Source organism: Macrobrachium rosenbergii, chromosome 2, assembly GCF_040412425.1.
Source record: "Macrobrachium rosenbergii isolate ZJJX-2024 chromosome 2, ASM4041242v1, whole genome shotgun sequence".
Lineage (NCBI taxonomy): Eukaryota > Metazoa > Arthropoda > Malacostraca > Decapoda > Palaemonidae > Macrobrachium > Macrobrachium rosenbergii.
Genome location: NC_089742.1, coordinates 88895885 through 88912194, shown reverse-complemented (window position 1 = coordinate 88912194; position 16310 = coordinate 88895885). Strand labels below are relative to the sequence as shown.

General features: G+C 42.4%; 1 protein-coding gene across 7 annotated transcripts in view; it reads right to left on the bottom strand.

Annotated features, from left to right (window-relative positions):
• The window catches only part of mtgo (miles to go), a 520265-nt gene that overhangs the window by 53328 nt on the left and 450627 nt on the right, over positions 1-16310 (bottom strand). For all 7 annotated transcript variants that reach the window (XM_067122008.1, XM_067122025.1, XM_067121992.1 and 4 more), the window contains 3 exons: positions 4188-4297; positions 3596-3783; positions 3346-3477 (listed from right to left, as the gene is read on the bottom strand). In XM_067122008.1, coding sequence (XP_066978109.1) covers positions 3346-3477; positions 3596-3783; positions 4188-4297 — 430 coding nt within the window. The remainder of the gene's footprint in view (positions 1-3345; positions 3478-3595; positions 3784-4187; positions 4298-16310) is intronic.

The following is a 16310-nucleotide window of genomic DNA, read 5'->3' as shown; positions in this document are numbered from 1 at the left end:
TGATGCATCTAAAGCAGATTACAAAGTAAAGGAAGTTGCACACATGTTTGATGGAGTAATAGATGTGGAAGATCAAAGTTATGTCTGCTGATAAATAAAAAAAAAAAAAAAAAAAGTGAAAAAGGGGGTTACAGGGTGCACAAGCAAGTGAAAGGCTGGGAGTGATGAGTGCTGTGGTGAATGTTGATGATGAAAGCTTTATTTTGGACTATTATGTGATGACTGGTGAAATTCAGCAAGGCAAATATAAATAACAGTAGTTGATCGAAGCAATTAAACTGAATAAGAATTTAAGTGAAAGGGAGAAGTAAAGGGTATACAGTATGCAGTAGGAGAGAAGAGCATTAAGCTACAGGGACGAAGATTCTAATGCAGCATGACTGCCAGTTTAAAATAGTTTTGAATGAAGATACCCTAATATACAGCATATCCAAGACCCCATCACATTCTGCTACCTGTCACAAGAGAAACTGAGGAACAAAGTGAAGAGTTAGAAAGAATGGGGGGTGACTGTGCTGAGTGCAAGTCCATGGAATAGTTCAAATGTACCTGTGTGAAAGTCACGTGGAAGTTTATGAGCATGTATTGATTATAGAAAAGTGATGAAGTGGCTTCCAATGTGTGTTATGTTAGTATGCATGCACAGTATGCATGGTATGAGTGTTTCTAAAACTGACTTTAGTACTTGGGTGTTATCAGATGCCTATTTACAAGGAAGGCAGATCTACTACAACATTTTTAACTGCAAAAAGGCACTACCAGTTCATAAATTCAAGTTTTGGATTAGCAAATGCCCTGCTGCCTTGCATAGAACTATTAATGCTGTGTTGAGTAAATTTAAAAAAACAATGTTTTTGTGTTTTTGGATAATCTTTTGATTGACAAGAATATGCAGTTAACAAGTGCAGTGATAAGGAAGCTGGAAGAAATTGGAATGAAAGTGAAGGTGCCCAAAAGTGAATGATTTGTAGACGAGGCTGAATTTTTAGAACATAAGTCAAATGAGTCTGGTATGAAATCTTAAGATATTTTGTATGGAGTGAAGTTTATATTGAAAACAAATCACTAACCATTGGTATATCTGCAACAAATGAGCGATGTTGACAGTATGCTTGCAAAGACGATTGAAGATTTGAGTGATTTTGATAATGTGATAGAATATGTGATTTTGATAATGTGGTAGAATACATGCCTGGTGAAAGGAATGAGACTGCTGATCCAGCATCAAGACTGACTGGAAATAAGAACCTCATGGTGACAGAAAATGTAGATCCTAAGTTTCTTGCCAAAAGGATTGATGATTGGTAAGAAATGTAAGGGAGGTGGCATTTCAGTTTTTAAGACTGCATTGTATGGGCTCAGGGATTTGGTAACTGATAAGTGATTAGTAATTATTCAAGAAGGTATGAATGATTTAAGTCAGAGTGATGGCTGAAGCCTCTCAGAGACCAGTGCAAATTGGACTGAGGAATGTGGATAAGTATCGTAAGGAACTAAAAGCTAAGTGCTTGCCTGAAGTAATGCCTTTTCAACAGATTTTGATAACTCTGGTATGTGTATATTATGGAATGGAAAAACCTAGGAAGAGCTTTGGAGAAATTGCTACACAATTGGGGAAATGAGCATGTGTATGTGATTTCTTACATGCCTGGGTGAATGGGCTGGCAGCAAATGGTGAGAACATTGAGCAAAATATTACAAATGATGAGTGAGAGACTGAATGAGGCTTATATATTGGTAAAGCTTTGTAGGTTTATAATGTAACTTTTCATGAGAGTATTGGGATTGTCTCCATGTAAGTGTTGTAATATATTTTTATTACTTTAACTTCTTGCTGCTTGTTGAATTTGGGACTACCTGTACTCAGTACTGTACAAAGCCCTTCAATTTTGCTTACCTAATCTGAAATTCACATAATGGTCGAAGTCCCGGCCCCTCCAATTCTACACTGTGCTTCATGTACAATTTTCATCATAGCTACCCTATTGCACTCTTTACAAGATGAGTTAAAAACCAACAAGGGTAATGCATATGATATAATAGTACTGTATCTTAAATCATTGTGCTACAGGGTACCAATATTATTAGCTTTTGTCTTTCTACATTTAGAAAATACATATTGCATTAATTAATGTGAGACTAAATTTTACTGAAGACTTTGGTGTACGTATTAGTCAGTGAGTGAGTTACCATGCATATTTAATAACTGTGATATACAAGGCTGAGTACGTACTTTAAGTGCTATCCAATTACAGTACAGATCTACATGTATTTATATATCTTTATATTTTCTCTAGTTTATTACATTTTGAAAGTTGTTTAATAAATGTAATACAGGCAGTCAGTCTTGGTTTACGTCATTCCAAGCTTAATGTCGCTTTCAAATATATCAATAAAAAAATCTGTTCCGGGCTACAGCATAAGTCCTGAGGTTACATCGTTTCGGTCTTATGGAGCGCTGTAAGCGATGGAAGAATATTTGTACATTTTTGGAGGAAATTCTACAAGATCATGGATGCACACCTCACCAGAAGCAAGGTTAATCAATTGGGCCAACCAAAGGATTAAAGGTAAGGCTTTCATCACTTTATTTCTCATTTCTAGGAATTTTTTAATACGGTGTGCTGGCTTATGTTGCCCTTCAGGAACGGAACCTCTGACGTAACCCAGGGACTGCCTGTGAAGTATTTCTCATACTGTTATACTCAATTCTCTCGCTTTATAATTTTCTTCTATATAATTTATTCATATACAGTACCTTTGATGTTCATACCTTCGTTCATGTTTATTTGGTATGACTGCTGTTTGTTTCAAAAGAAGTACAAGTACCATCCTATTTACGATCAATCTTGGCTTCGACCAACCAGTCATAAGTCAAAATGGATTAAGTCGAACCTTAGAAAGTGGCCAACATACTGGGTTGAGCATATACCAAACCTTTGCTATATAAAGTACCATAACGTACTTCTGTTGATATATTTTAATATGTTATATTATGTACAGGTAGGCATCTAGTTACGATGGGGTTAGGTTCTTGCATGCATGTCGAAGTCAATTTTAAAGTAAATCGGTTTGCAATTCAGTCTACAGTACAATACAGTTAATATTAATACTGTATGATTCTCTTGATAAGGCAGGGTAACTCAAACTGATGCCGAACAGGTTTAAGTTGGATGGTACTTGTATAAAATTGTGTTACTTTACACTCTACATTTAATGCACTGATAACTTTATAATACCAATTACTTTGTTTAGTAGTACAGTATTTAACATTATCCTAGGCAAGGGTTACTCCTTTCTACTACAGATTAGTAAGGTTACTGCATTCTTCTCTTCAGTACTTACCTAAACTGCAAGGATGTTTTTGTTTTTTGTATAACTTTTGGTATCTGAGGGGAGTCAGGCACTGTAGGCTGAGTATGGAATGTTGTTACATTACTGGGATCTCCCCTTACATCACCACATACACACTGCAAACTAGAAAAAAAATAGTTTTATTTACTTCATACAAGCATAGGGATATCTACAATTAAGTTTAGAAATTCTGGTTAACTCAATGGTCTAAGCACTCGCCAAATGCAAGTCTGATACTTACTAGACCTTGTAATCTGTGGCTGGTTTGAGGTCACTGAGGGTTAGCTTGGTCATAGCAACAGTCATATACAAGCCATTGTTAAGGAAGACATCATAAAGTATCTCTGAACCTGAGACCTCATCGTGAAGTCCACTTAGGTCTGGTGCAGCCCACTGTAAAACTGCTTTGTGTGGGGTTATATCAAGTACCTACAAAGAGAAGATATGACTTTTCAACTTCTATTTATAGTCACATATTTACTGTATATAGATAATTTACCTACATAGACTGTTGCGAGTCTAACAACTATAAAAACAAAAACACAGAAAACTAGTTTTATCAGGTCTACTCTTCTGATTTCTATGATGGATAAATAATCCACCCTTCAGCAGAAACTAAATGGCAGCATCAAAGTCAGATGATAAAATATAAGTACATTACCTGTAATGTACAGAGCTTACCACTAAATGAACACTATCATGTAAAGAGCTTACCACTAAATGAACACTATCAATGCAAAATCCTGTACTTTTATGACATATCACTCATTTCTCCTTCTTAATGAGAAACATGTTCTACAGGCTAAATAAGTTATTCTTTTCAAAGAAATTACCTTGGGTAGTTTAACCTGAGAGAGCAACTGGTGAAGACTAGTCCTTGTGTCGTCTCCATCCTCTACCATAACAACTTCCTCTTCTGTTCCATTCTTACAACCTATAGGTTCTGTGAAATATAATAACAAAGTAAGAATGCATCTCTGCAGATGAGATGCTACTGAAGTAATCTAAACATTTTCAAGCTATACTTTTTTTATTTGATTATAATTGACAAATTAGAACATAAAAGGAAATAAAAATAACCTTTGAATGCATTTCAGTCACAAAAAGTTCAACTCCCCAAAAACAATGGAATCAATTTTTACATTTAAATTATTTAGTGGACTGTGTGTAATATCATAAGTTTTTCAACTATAATTATGTTCTCACTTGCAATTCCTCAGAATCATGTCATTTATGTAACACCCAGGTAATAAATACACTGACTGAAAATAACAGACAGTAAAATCTGGATGGTTTCTGGAATCAATGTGGAGCTTACTGTTAGAAGTGTTTTACATAATGCACTTCATAATGCACTTTGAGCAGTAGTCACGACTCTGCACATTATCTCTGGAGAAGACAAATATGATGCTGGTGAAACACAGACTTTCTAGGTTACAAGGATATCTCTGGAGAAGACAAATATGATGCTGGTGAAACACAGACTTTCTAGGTTACAAGGAAATCTTAAAAGGCTTGTTGGCACCTTGTGCACTTCACAGATATAAAAGATATAAGGCACTACTTGTCCTATTTATCCATTTACATTTTCCTTGAACTCCAGAGAGGATAAATTATTCTGTGCAGTTCTTAGAAGTTTTTAGACAAAATACTATACAGGAGATTTTGGGTGTGAAATTTCTAACAAAATCACCCCCTTCACTGAATTATAAAACCATTAGCAAAATTCTTTACTTAATAAAAAAAATAAGCAAATTATCCCCTTCACAGCACATGAAAAATGGAATACAATCATCCTCTTTACATATTGAATATAAAATTCTAAAAAGTCCTTTACTTTAAAAAAAAAATCAAAACTTTCACTAAACCATCCCTTTTCATGAGCAATTTCTAATAAAATCATCCCCTTCCATGGGAAAACCATCCTTTTCACTGGATAAATGAAAAAGTCACTAACTTCCCTGGATAATAAAAAATTCAAGAAAATAAATTTCCTGGGATGATTAAAAAAAAATCACCCTCCTCCATGGATAACATTAAATTGCCACTTTCCTCAGATAATAAAAGAGATTAACAAACTCTCTTAACTGGATTGCCAACTTCTATGGATAATAAAATTTTTAAAATCGTCCCTTCAAAAATCAACCAAATCCTCCCTTTTTACAGAAAAATTTTTTTAGTTATCCCCTTCATTGGATAATACAAAAGTTAACAAAATCATCCACTTCCAGTGATTAAAGAAAGCATCCAATCATCCCACTCATGGGATAAAAAAACAATGCTTTATAATAATAAAGTTTTTACATTGGAAAACCTATTTTTGGCAGCTGCTATGGCTCGTCAACAGTAGTTACCCTTATGGTTCTTCTAGGGCTCCATAGGGCACATTTCTAATATAGGTATCAAGGATTTTTCCTTATCTGGTCTAGGTGAAACAGTGTTGAGTATACATGGACTCAAGACAGGAAAGCTATTTATCTTGCCTATTAAGTGACTAACCAGAAGAAAGTGATTCATCCTTCTTCTACAGATATGTCAACAATGGTACTGTCTGTGAAAAAACATCCATCAGAGGTTCCTTTGCCTTTTTTTTCCAGGAAAAATGGGAGGGTTTGAGGTACTGCTGCTCATCTTCAAATGAGCAAATACATGAAACTGACTGACAGGTGATGAAATGATCAAACTCCTTACAAAAGAATCCCAACTGCCCAGATGAAAACGGTCTATGGTAAAAGTCCTGTGAGGGATCACCTCCCCTCCATTATCTGTGGTTTCACTGAGGGATTAAATAAAGAGGGATACAGAACCTGGCACTCTTAACCTTATGACAACAAAGTGACTTACCCAACTATGTCAGGACAGAGTGCAAGATAACTGCTGTCACTGCAATTCTCTTAAGAACCTGTGAAGGAATTAATGGAGAATAAAATGGGATAAGGTGCCATAAAATGGGATAAGGTGCCATTAAGTGTGTTAACCTTTATGGCTAAGAGGTGACTTACTTAACCTTGTCAGGATAGAATGCTGGACAACTCATCCTGGCAATGAGGGATTATCTCTTTGGTGGGTCCTCATTCTTGGCCAGGAATGACAAGACAGGGGACAACAAGAAGCAATGGCTAAGTGTGCAAGTGATGATGTGCTATCCCCATCTACGGAAGCCCCTGACACCAAGGCAGCCAAGAAGACCGCCTTTAGACGTGTGCAGATCAAGGTCACATTGGGACAACCAAACTGAGAGACTTCTTACTGGAGAACCTTATTCTACAAATAGGAAATAAGAACCTTTGCAACAGCAATATTTACCCATCAAAGAACTGGAGGAATAAGCTAAAAACTACTGGAATTCCAGCCAATCCCACAGTATAAAGGCTACAATCTCATAAACCATAATTATGGTGGCGGCAAGGTATTGTCCCCAAACAGGTAGATCAAAAAATTTTAAACATTCTGATCATAATTTCAACTGGGCTTTCCATGTCAAGGTAATCCAACCACACTTGCCACACACACTGGTTATGTTGGACAGATGAAGTCACCAGGTACCAAATAATGTGAAATGAATAATTTTCATGGTAAGATTAAATTTAGAAAATCCAAGTGAAAGTCATGGCTCAGAAAGGACAATATGTAGACAACTTTCCATCCAGCTGTTAAGGATGATAAAATGGATGGTAATTGGATTGATGTCATTGAAATCAATGACTGTTGGGACTATTTGAGGCAGGTAGTTCAAATTCTGGGTCAATGCAGGAAACAGGTGGTTTGTCCAGGTTTGGAGACACATACAATGAAGCTGATGGTTCTCCTGTGTACCAAACAGGGTCCAATTCCAGATGTGGAAGCTGGTTGCAATCAATTGGAAGGTGGCTATGTCAAACATCCACATTGTTGAAGCTGCCATCTGCCTTGACAAGAAGGCTGCAGTCACACTGAGCAACACTGTGAGGTGGACTGCTGAAAAATCTTACTTTGTTCCTTAAGCCATCTGCATGATGGAAGGCATGGCTCCAGTGAGGGGAGTCGAGCAGGAGCCAAGCCTTATACACTTAATTGCTGTCATGACATTGCTGTCATGTGGGTCCTAGGAGGCTTCAATTTTCTCAGAAACAAAAAGAGAGCCAACAGTTCCTGAAACTTGTTGTGATGCCTTTAAAATGTCAACCATCTTCCAGCTACCTGATGATCCTCCCAATGGCCTTCCCAACCTGTCAAGGTGGCATCCCTGCATATGAGCTACCTTCACAGCTGATGGAGTTAGATTAACTTGCTTAGCAAGCACCCCTTTCCCGGTCCACAAGCAAAGTATCATCTTAGCCAATTGCTCACTTGGTGGAGGCAATTGCGAAGCCTTTTCCAGGCATGTAAAAGCCAGACTGTTCAACATGTAAAAGCCAGACTGTTCAAATCCTCGAGTCAGTTTAGGGATTGAATCCAACACAGAGGCAATCTGTAACAGGCCCAAAATCCACTCCAACTCTCAACAATAAGACCCTAAATCAGGCCAGAAACACTCATAGATCTATCCTGATTCTGGATTATATCTGACTGTAAGAGACAACTAATGATGAAGCATACCCCAGTGAAGACCCAGCTACACAATGTTCACTGGGTTTTGAGTCAAGACTTGTCTAGGTTGATAAGAAAAAGTCTTGAATGTGGTCTGCCAACTACCACTCGTAGGTTTCATACGCACTCACTTCTGGTGGTCCCCAGACCAGCCAGTTCTCTAGGTATGCCACCAGTTGAATTTACACTTGTCTAAGCTGTTGGACAACTATTGCTGCTAATTTTGTGAAGACCAAGGCAATATTCCAGCTGGAGGGCATGACCCCGAGAATCTGACCAAAGAGATGTACTCGTCTCTCCCTATTCAGAACACTGGAAAGCAGGGTTGGCCATTTTAACCGTGGTTTAAAACAGTAAAAAAAACATGTTTTTTTTCTTTTGGTTTTTGTGTTTTTAAAGATTATGTTTTTTTAAATTTTTCTTTGGTTTTTTATTTTCTTTAGGTCTTCATGCTTCCTCCACAATTTTGAGATATTAATTTTTTAGTACTTAGAATATTTAACCTACTAGTACATTCATTCATATTTTAGAACATATTTGTGTTACAAAACCACACATGACATAAGAAGTAACTGACCATATTAATACTAGTGGTAAACTTCAGATATCTTAGGTTAAAAGAAACTGGTAAATACTGCAATTTGATTTTTTTTAATGCAAAAGAGGTACTGTACATATAAGCAAAAATAGACTATGAATCAAAAAAACAAAAAAATTACAAAAATAAATACCATTTGGTGACTGATATTTTTATGTATTTCCCAGGATTTCTAGATTCGTAGAATGGTTTATAGGCTGGCAACGGATCTTTCCTCATGTTGGCCTTGGAGATCTGACTTTACATTACAGGAAATCATAAAAAGGAAAGAAAAATGGAGACGATTCAATGAGCTTAGGGCTCTACTTCATGAGGGAATGTTACGTAAACATTTTGGTTAAATTAAGTAATTATATTTACAAAAGGAATCAAAAGGAAAATGGTTAAATGAATTATTAGGAGGCTTGCAACTCCTGAAGATCTTTCTACTGAAGTCTTGAATGATGGCAAGGCACAGTCCAAGATGAGTCCACAGCAAAGGCCCTCTGCAATAGAGAGGTAAACATTACATGCCAGTAAAAGGAAAATTTAACACATACAATGACTCAAGGCTGCACTGATGAATGAACACTTTACACTGGAACACAGAACATTGGCAATGGCACTGGATAAAATGGCACAAGGATATAGATTAGAATACTGGCACTCAATAAACCCTTCAAATGGCAAACTATCGTGACTGAAAAGTTTTCACTCGTACTTTACCTTAGGGGAAGCGGGTCTCTGGTGAAGAATGACGAGGGACAATCACACGTATGGCACGCCACACTATCACTTGGACAATCCACTAGAGGATGATTGTAGAGATGGTAACGAGTCTGGAGTCAGGTGTGGACGGGGGAAGGGGGGGAAGGGGCCTCTCAGCACCTCTCACGAGCGTACGATTGCTCTGGCTAACTGCAAAGATTTCTCCTGTCCTGTCCCTTTTTAAGACCTCTGCCGAGTATGGACCGTGTGCAGAGATCTGTCCAGCATGGTGATCGTGTGCAAAGATTTATCACTTTCCAGGTGTACCGGCCATCTGCTTATATCTTCCCAGGTATCCTGCGGAAAGACAATTCAGCCAGCCTAATCTGCCTTTAGAAAGGTTGTTTTAAGCAGCTTAGTTGGGCTAAGCTGCTTAAGGGAGTGGCACTCAGCCTCTCATCCTCTTACTTTTCAACCGTGCCCTCTAAATGTCTGTTTCTGGTAAAGAAAAGGGACAGATCGAACTGTTGATAACTTTAATTGTTTTGATATCTAGGTCAACTGGGATCGGCTATGCAGCGACGATTCTACTCTCGATAACTAAGGGCAAATTAAGGGTCAGCTGTGCAGCAACTTCTTGTAACTTATAATGGCTCCCCACCAAAGAAAACATACGCACCATCATTCGGGTGCACATGCTGATATTCAAGAAGTCGGCACAGATACTTTACGTTACTCTTCTCCTAACACAAAATGTTAAAGCTTTTACTTCACTTTTATCCCCAACACAAAATGGAAAGAAGTTTTACTGTACTTTATTTCCCACACATTAATATTAACTACTTTAACTTGGCACACTAATTTTCTTTCAATTTATGGTATACGTTACTTTTAGGACTATGAGGACAAGGTAATTTTAAGGCAGGTGACAAAATTTAAGAATTAATTACATATAAGTTCCTTACTTCTAAATAAGTAGCAGCATGCGGTTAGTTTGCCTAGAAGGGGCTTCTTATCATTACGGTACATCTCTCATATTATTTCCTTTCGAGTACTGATGGGCGGTGTTTAACATGGCAGTGCCTTGGTGGAACTGAGTGCCTAAAGGATAATCAGGGGATGTGACACGTTTCCACCTGATATCTTAAATTCAAGCGAGGGTATCAAGGGCTTCTAACATTAATACAATGACAAGAGAGGGGTGGGGGTGGAATGAAGTTCCTTGAATTACAAGAAGGCAGGGGAATGTGCCACCAACATCTGGCTGGTAGGCCACGCCCCCTGGAGTAAAAGTATTGGTTCAGAACCGCTTTAAGTTTTCTTGCCCTCAGATGGAGTTTTTGGGCGCTAGTAAGGCCCCAGGGTGTTACTTGCTATGCTTTCTGGATAAGACATCGGCTATTTTGTTACCCGTGCCTTTGATGTGCTCGATTCTCTAGTTATAGTCCTGGAGATCGAGGCACCACCGCATTAAGTGTTTATTCTGGTTCCTAAATGTAGTCAAGTACTGTAGGGGGTTATGATCTGTATACAACGTCAGCGGGAAAGTGTGGTCAGCATGGTATGACTCGAAATGTTTCATTGCCAGCACCATTCCAAGCAGTTCCTTCTCGATCGTGCTATAACGAGTTTCAGCTGGCTTCCATTTCTTAGCATAATATGCCACTGGGTGCCTAACTCCCTCTTTCTCTTGGAACATTACTGCTCCAATACCGATGTCGCTGGCATCTACGGCTATGCAAAAAGGCCGTTCGTAGTCGGGGATTATGTAGGACCGGTTTTGTTATTCATATGGCTTTCAAGTTATCGTAAGCCCTTTTGCATTCTTCCGTGCACCTAAAGGGTTGCTTTCCCTGGAAGAGGTTTGTGATGGGGACAGCAACATCCACAAAGTCTGGGATGAATCTGAGGAAGTACTGTACCATCCTGAGGAAACGTTGGGCATTCTGTTTTGTTTGCGGGTAGGCCATACTCCTGATGGCTTCTATGTTCGCCGCCTTTGGCGCTAACCATCCATTTCCGACCTGATGGCCCAAGTATGTAATTTCGCTGCCTCCGAATTGGCACTTTAGATTTATCACCAAATTGGCATTTCCCAGGGCAGTTAAAATTTGTTCTAGGATTGTTAAATGCTCTTCCCAGGTGCTGGCGTAGGTGACGATGTTGTCCATGTATACCACGCAGTTCTTTAAGTCCGCCAGTACTTTGTTCATCAAATGTTGGAAACAGCCGGGAGCATTTTTTTTAACCCGTATGGCATAACCTTGCATTGGTAGATTCCGCTAGGAGTTATGAATGCCGTCCAAGGGCAACTCCTCGGACAGTGGGACTTGCCAATAGCCCTTCTCCAAACCAATCTTGCTTAGACAGGAGGCACTCCCTAGGCTGTCTAAGCAAGCCTCGATCCGGGGAAGGGGGTTAAGGTTCCGACTCCGTCGCTTCATTCAACTTCCTGAAATCAACACAAAGTCGATCTCCACCGCCCTCCTTAGGTACTAGTACTATGGGGGAGGCCCAGGGGCTGTGGCTTTGTTCTATAAGGCCGAGGTCGAGCTGAAGCTGGACCTGTTCCTCGATCCTACGGGCCTTATCTGGGTTGACCTGGTAGTATCCCTGGGCTATGGGTTTCACGCCCTCCTCGATATTTATAGAATGTTTTATTATGTCCATGCACCCAAGGGTGTCTCGGACGACTTGCGAGTTTCGGTCTAATAACTGGCGGATATCTTCCCTGTGGGAGGCAGCGAGACCTGGGGTGATGACGTCCAGGTTCTTGAGGATTTCAGAGTCAGTGGTGGGCGTATAGGCCAGGGTAGCAGTGCCAACTACTGCCTCAGGGGTGGATGTATCATCTTCGGGTGTCTCCTCGCCACGGGTCTTGTACAGTTTCAGGAGATTTATATGGAGCCACTTGGGTCTCCGTTTCCCGCAATCCACTAAATAGTTCAGGTCCCCACACTTTCCCAAGATTTTATGGGGGCGGGAGAAGTGGGTTTCGAGGGACCTTGTGGCGCCTATCCGGAGTACAAGGACCTGATCTCCAGTCTCGAAAGAGAGGGAGCATGCGGTCTCGTCAAATTTTATCTTCATCCGTTCTTGGGTGGCTGCTTCTGTGGCCTGGGCTACCACCCAAGCTGCCCGGAGGTTTTTCTGGATGGTTGGCAATTCTTCCGCCCAATCTGTGTGAGCGGGGTCCGCCCATGCATCATATAATATATCAAGCGGCGCCCGGGTGGGATGGACATACAACAGCTCGAAGGGGCTATACATAGTGGTTTCAGAGGGAGCATGGCGGGTGGCAAAAAGGGTGTATGGAAGGTTGTCCTCCCACGAGCCACCTCCCTCGTGCTCCAATTTTCTGAGCGTCGTGGAGTGTGATTGGTGGAACTGCTCGATGATTCCTTGACTCTCGGGGTGATAGGGCATTGAGTGAAAATGCTTGATTCTGTGGCTGGCCATGCCGTCACAGAATTCTTTCAACACAGTGTTGACCCTGATCAGTTTGTATAGTGGCAGGGAACCCGAATCTACAGAAGAATTTTACCAAGGCCATTACCTCATTTTTCGAGCTTTTGCTCCTGGCCGGAATCACCTCCGGGTATCGCGTGAAGCAGTCAATGATGGTAAGGCAATGGGCGTTCTCCGATTTACTTTTCATGCGCCCCTGCGGAGTGAAATAGTCAATGACGACGTCCCTGAAGGAAACGCCGGCAGAGGGGATATTCCTGAGGGGGGGCCCTGGGGACTACCTAGCTTAGGTTTCCTGCCACTTGGCATGTAGGGCAGGAGGCAATGAATTGCTTTACACTTTTCCAGATGCCGGGCCAGTGGAACTTACTTTAGACAGCATGAGCAGTGCGAGTGACACTGAAGTGCCCGCTGATGCCGTCATGTGCCAAACTTAGCATATCCTTCTGCAGAGTCTGGGGGACTACCACGAGTTTATGGCGCACCTGGGATGGCTTGCTTGGCCCCCGGGTTACTTTGTACAGGAGATTGTCTTACAGCAGGAAGGCACCTTTCATCAAGTCAGTGAGGGCATCCTTGCTGGTGGCGGCCTCGCAGTGGAGGCGGCTCATTGGGGCGTCCGCCTTTTGCTCCTCAATTAACCTCTCGCTTGCGAGGGAGGGCAGGGCAGCTGGGGTTCCGGTAATGAGGAGTGGTAGAGATCACAGAATTTTTGGCTTCCTTAGGGGCAGGGGTTGGTTCCTGGAGCCACGGGATCGATCCTAGAGACAGTCCAGGGGGAAGCAGAGCCTCCTGCTGTCGTCAGGGAGGCCGTGGGGCGATCGTGGGCTCGGAGGGATTTAGGCAGAGGAGCAGGATGGAGGGATCCCTCCACTGGATAAGATCTTGTCCCAGAGGGAGGGGCTTCCCGGTGGTGAGCATCTCGGCTACACCAAAAATGTGTTCCCTCTCTCGAAAGTCATCGCCTGTGGTGACCCTTAAGCGGACCGTCGGAAGGTACTTCCTATCCCTGTTCACCCAGAGGATCGTCATCCGTTCATCTTCCCAAATGACGGCTCCAGTGGGGACTTCTCTATGCACTATTAGGCTAACTTCCGACCCGGTGTCTATTATGTTTTCTAGATTCCGGGGAGGACTGGACCCGTCCGGAGGCGCGACCCTCACAGACTCAAGCCCAATCCACCCGGTGGGCCGTTTAGGGCAAGTTATGGTTCCTACTGTCTTCGGCTGGTTGTAACGAGGGCAATGCTTGAAGGTGGAGGAGTAATGTCCCCATTTTCCGCAACCACAGCATTTCTCATGGCGGAAATCCCGCCGGGGGGGAGCGCCCGCTGCAGGCGGCGATCGGGGCCAGTAGCAAGAGGCGGCTGTGATGTCTTCAGAGGCAGATGAGAGCGCCTTGGGCCAGATGCGGCACTGGTCAGTGGAATGCCCTGTCTTTTAACAATAATGGAAATACAGTATAGGGGCTTGCCAGCGGGTCCAACCTTATGGGGAGCTGATCCTCCGAGGAAGGGTGGGGAATATACCTTCCGCCGCATGGATCCTTCCTGAGGGTGGCGAGTCTCCCACATCTGCTATTCAGCAACACTCGGTGAGCGTTGCAGGGGCTTTTTCTACTACATGCATGGCAAGGGCAGGAGGGGCGTAGCGTAAGAAATGCTCAAATTTAAATTTCTCGATTACCTCGGTGGCCCCTTCGGACTCAAGCCATTTTGCTAACGCCTGCTCGGAATGGTACACCCAGTCTGCCCAAGTCTGGCCTGCTTCTCTTGTCTGCTCTCTCCAACGCCTCCTCCACTGCTCGGGGGTAATCTTGTACGCCTTGGTAACTGCTTGACGTGTGGCTTCCCAGTTTCCCCTATCCTCTACCGAAAGGGCGTGGTAGGCGAGTGCCTTTCCTCCCAGGAATTTAGTGGGAACAAGGGAGAGTTCCATGGGGGAGAGGGTGCAGCACTCCAGGACTCTTTCGGCTCTCTCAAGCCATACTTCGGGTTCTGCCTCTGTCCATTTTGGCATAAATGAGTGAGCTTGGCTGAGGGCACTCATTCCTGCCACAGGAGGGTGGCGTTCTGCTGTTCTAACATCTGGAGGTCAGTGGGTGCGCTCCCGCTCACTCCTCTCCTCCTTTCTGCCTCCTGCCTCTCCTCCTCTCTCTCTCTTGCCGTTCATCTCCTCTCTTCTCCTAGGCGATTCTCTCTCTCTCTCTCTCTCTCTCTCTCTCTGTTCCGCTGGGTGGCGGGTTCAGTTCTCAGCTACCACTCTGTTTGATGCGAGTTCAAATCTCCGATCAGCCAGTGAAGAACAAGAGGAATTTGTTTCTAGTGATAGAAATTCATTTCTTGCTATAATGTGGTTCGGATTCTGACAATAAGCTGTAGGTCCATTGCTAGAGTAACCAATTGGTTCTTAGCCAAAAATAAATCTAATCCTTCGGGCCAGCCCTAGGAGAGCTGTTAAACAGCTCAGTGGTCTCTGTTAAACTAAGATATACTTAACTTTCTCTCTCTCTCTCTCTCTTCTCTTGGGCAATTCTCTCTCTCTCTCTCTCTTGCCTCTCCGTCTCCTCTCTTTTTGCTCTCTCTTGCTGTTCTATCTCCTCTCTCTTCTCATGGGCGATCCTCTCTTTCCCTCTCTTGCCGCTCTATCTCTCTTTTCGCTCTCTCTTGCCTCTCCATCTCCTCTCTCTTCTCCTGGGTGATTCCTTCTGCCTCTCTCTCTCTCGTTGCAGCATCTAGTTGTCCCTGGACCCAGTCCCGTAACTCTTGCCCCGACATTCCCATATCTTTTCCTGCCTACATGAATAACTTAAAGTCCTCTTTGTGCTGGGCTCTGACAGTAGCCATCTTGTCAAACTTAGTTGGCAGGTCCTTCTAAAGTTAAGAAAACTAAATGGGATTGGGAACCGGGAGATGGGCGCCTTGTAGGACGTGTGGGTTTGGATGGGCGTCTCACAAGACTTGGAATTGGATTTGCCCGTAGGACTTGGAAATTCCAATTCCCGCTTTGTATGACGTAGAATTTAGTGGAGTCTCGTAAGACTTGGAATTTGGCTTGCCCGTATGACTTGGAAATTCCCACCTCGTATGACGTAGAATTTAGTGGAGTCTCGTACGACTTGGAATTGGGTTGCCTGTGGGACTTGGAAATTCCCGCCTCGCACGACGTAGAATTTGGTTGAATCTCGTATGACCTGGAATTAGATTTGCCCATAGGACTTGGAAATTCCTGCCTTGTACGATGTAGAATTTACTGGAGTCTCATAAGACTTGGAATTGGGATCTGTCTCGTAGGACTGAGAAATTGGATTGGTCTCGTAAGGCTTGAAAATAGGATTTGTTCCGTAGGACTTGGAAGTTGCTAACGAGAAAAAAAACCCGCCAAAAAATTTTTGCTGAGAGTGGCTTGGGTCGGAACAATCTTTATAAGGACACTACTAGGGCGATGAATGTAGGTACGCGGGGAGTGGGGGGGGTGAAGGTCGTCTGACTCACACCGCTGTCGGTTATTTTTAGATCCTGGTTGAATGAACCCTTCTGTTTACAAACACTGTCTGGTCTCCTGACTGCGGGGAATTTCCCGGGATGAGCAGATAACAGTAAAAATGACCTCATAATTTTTCCCTAGAAGCGGA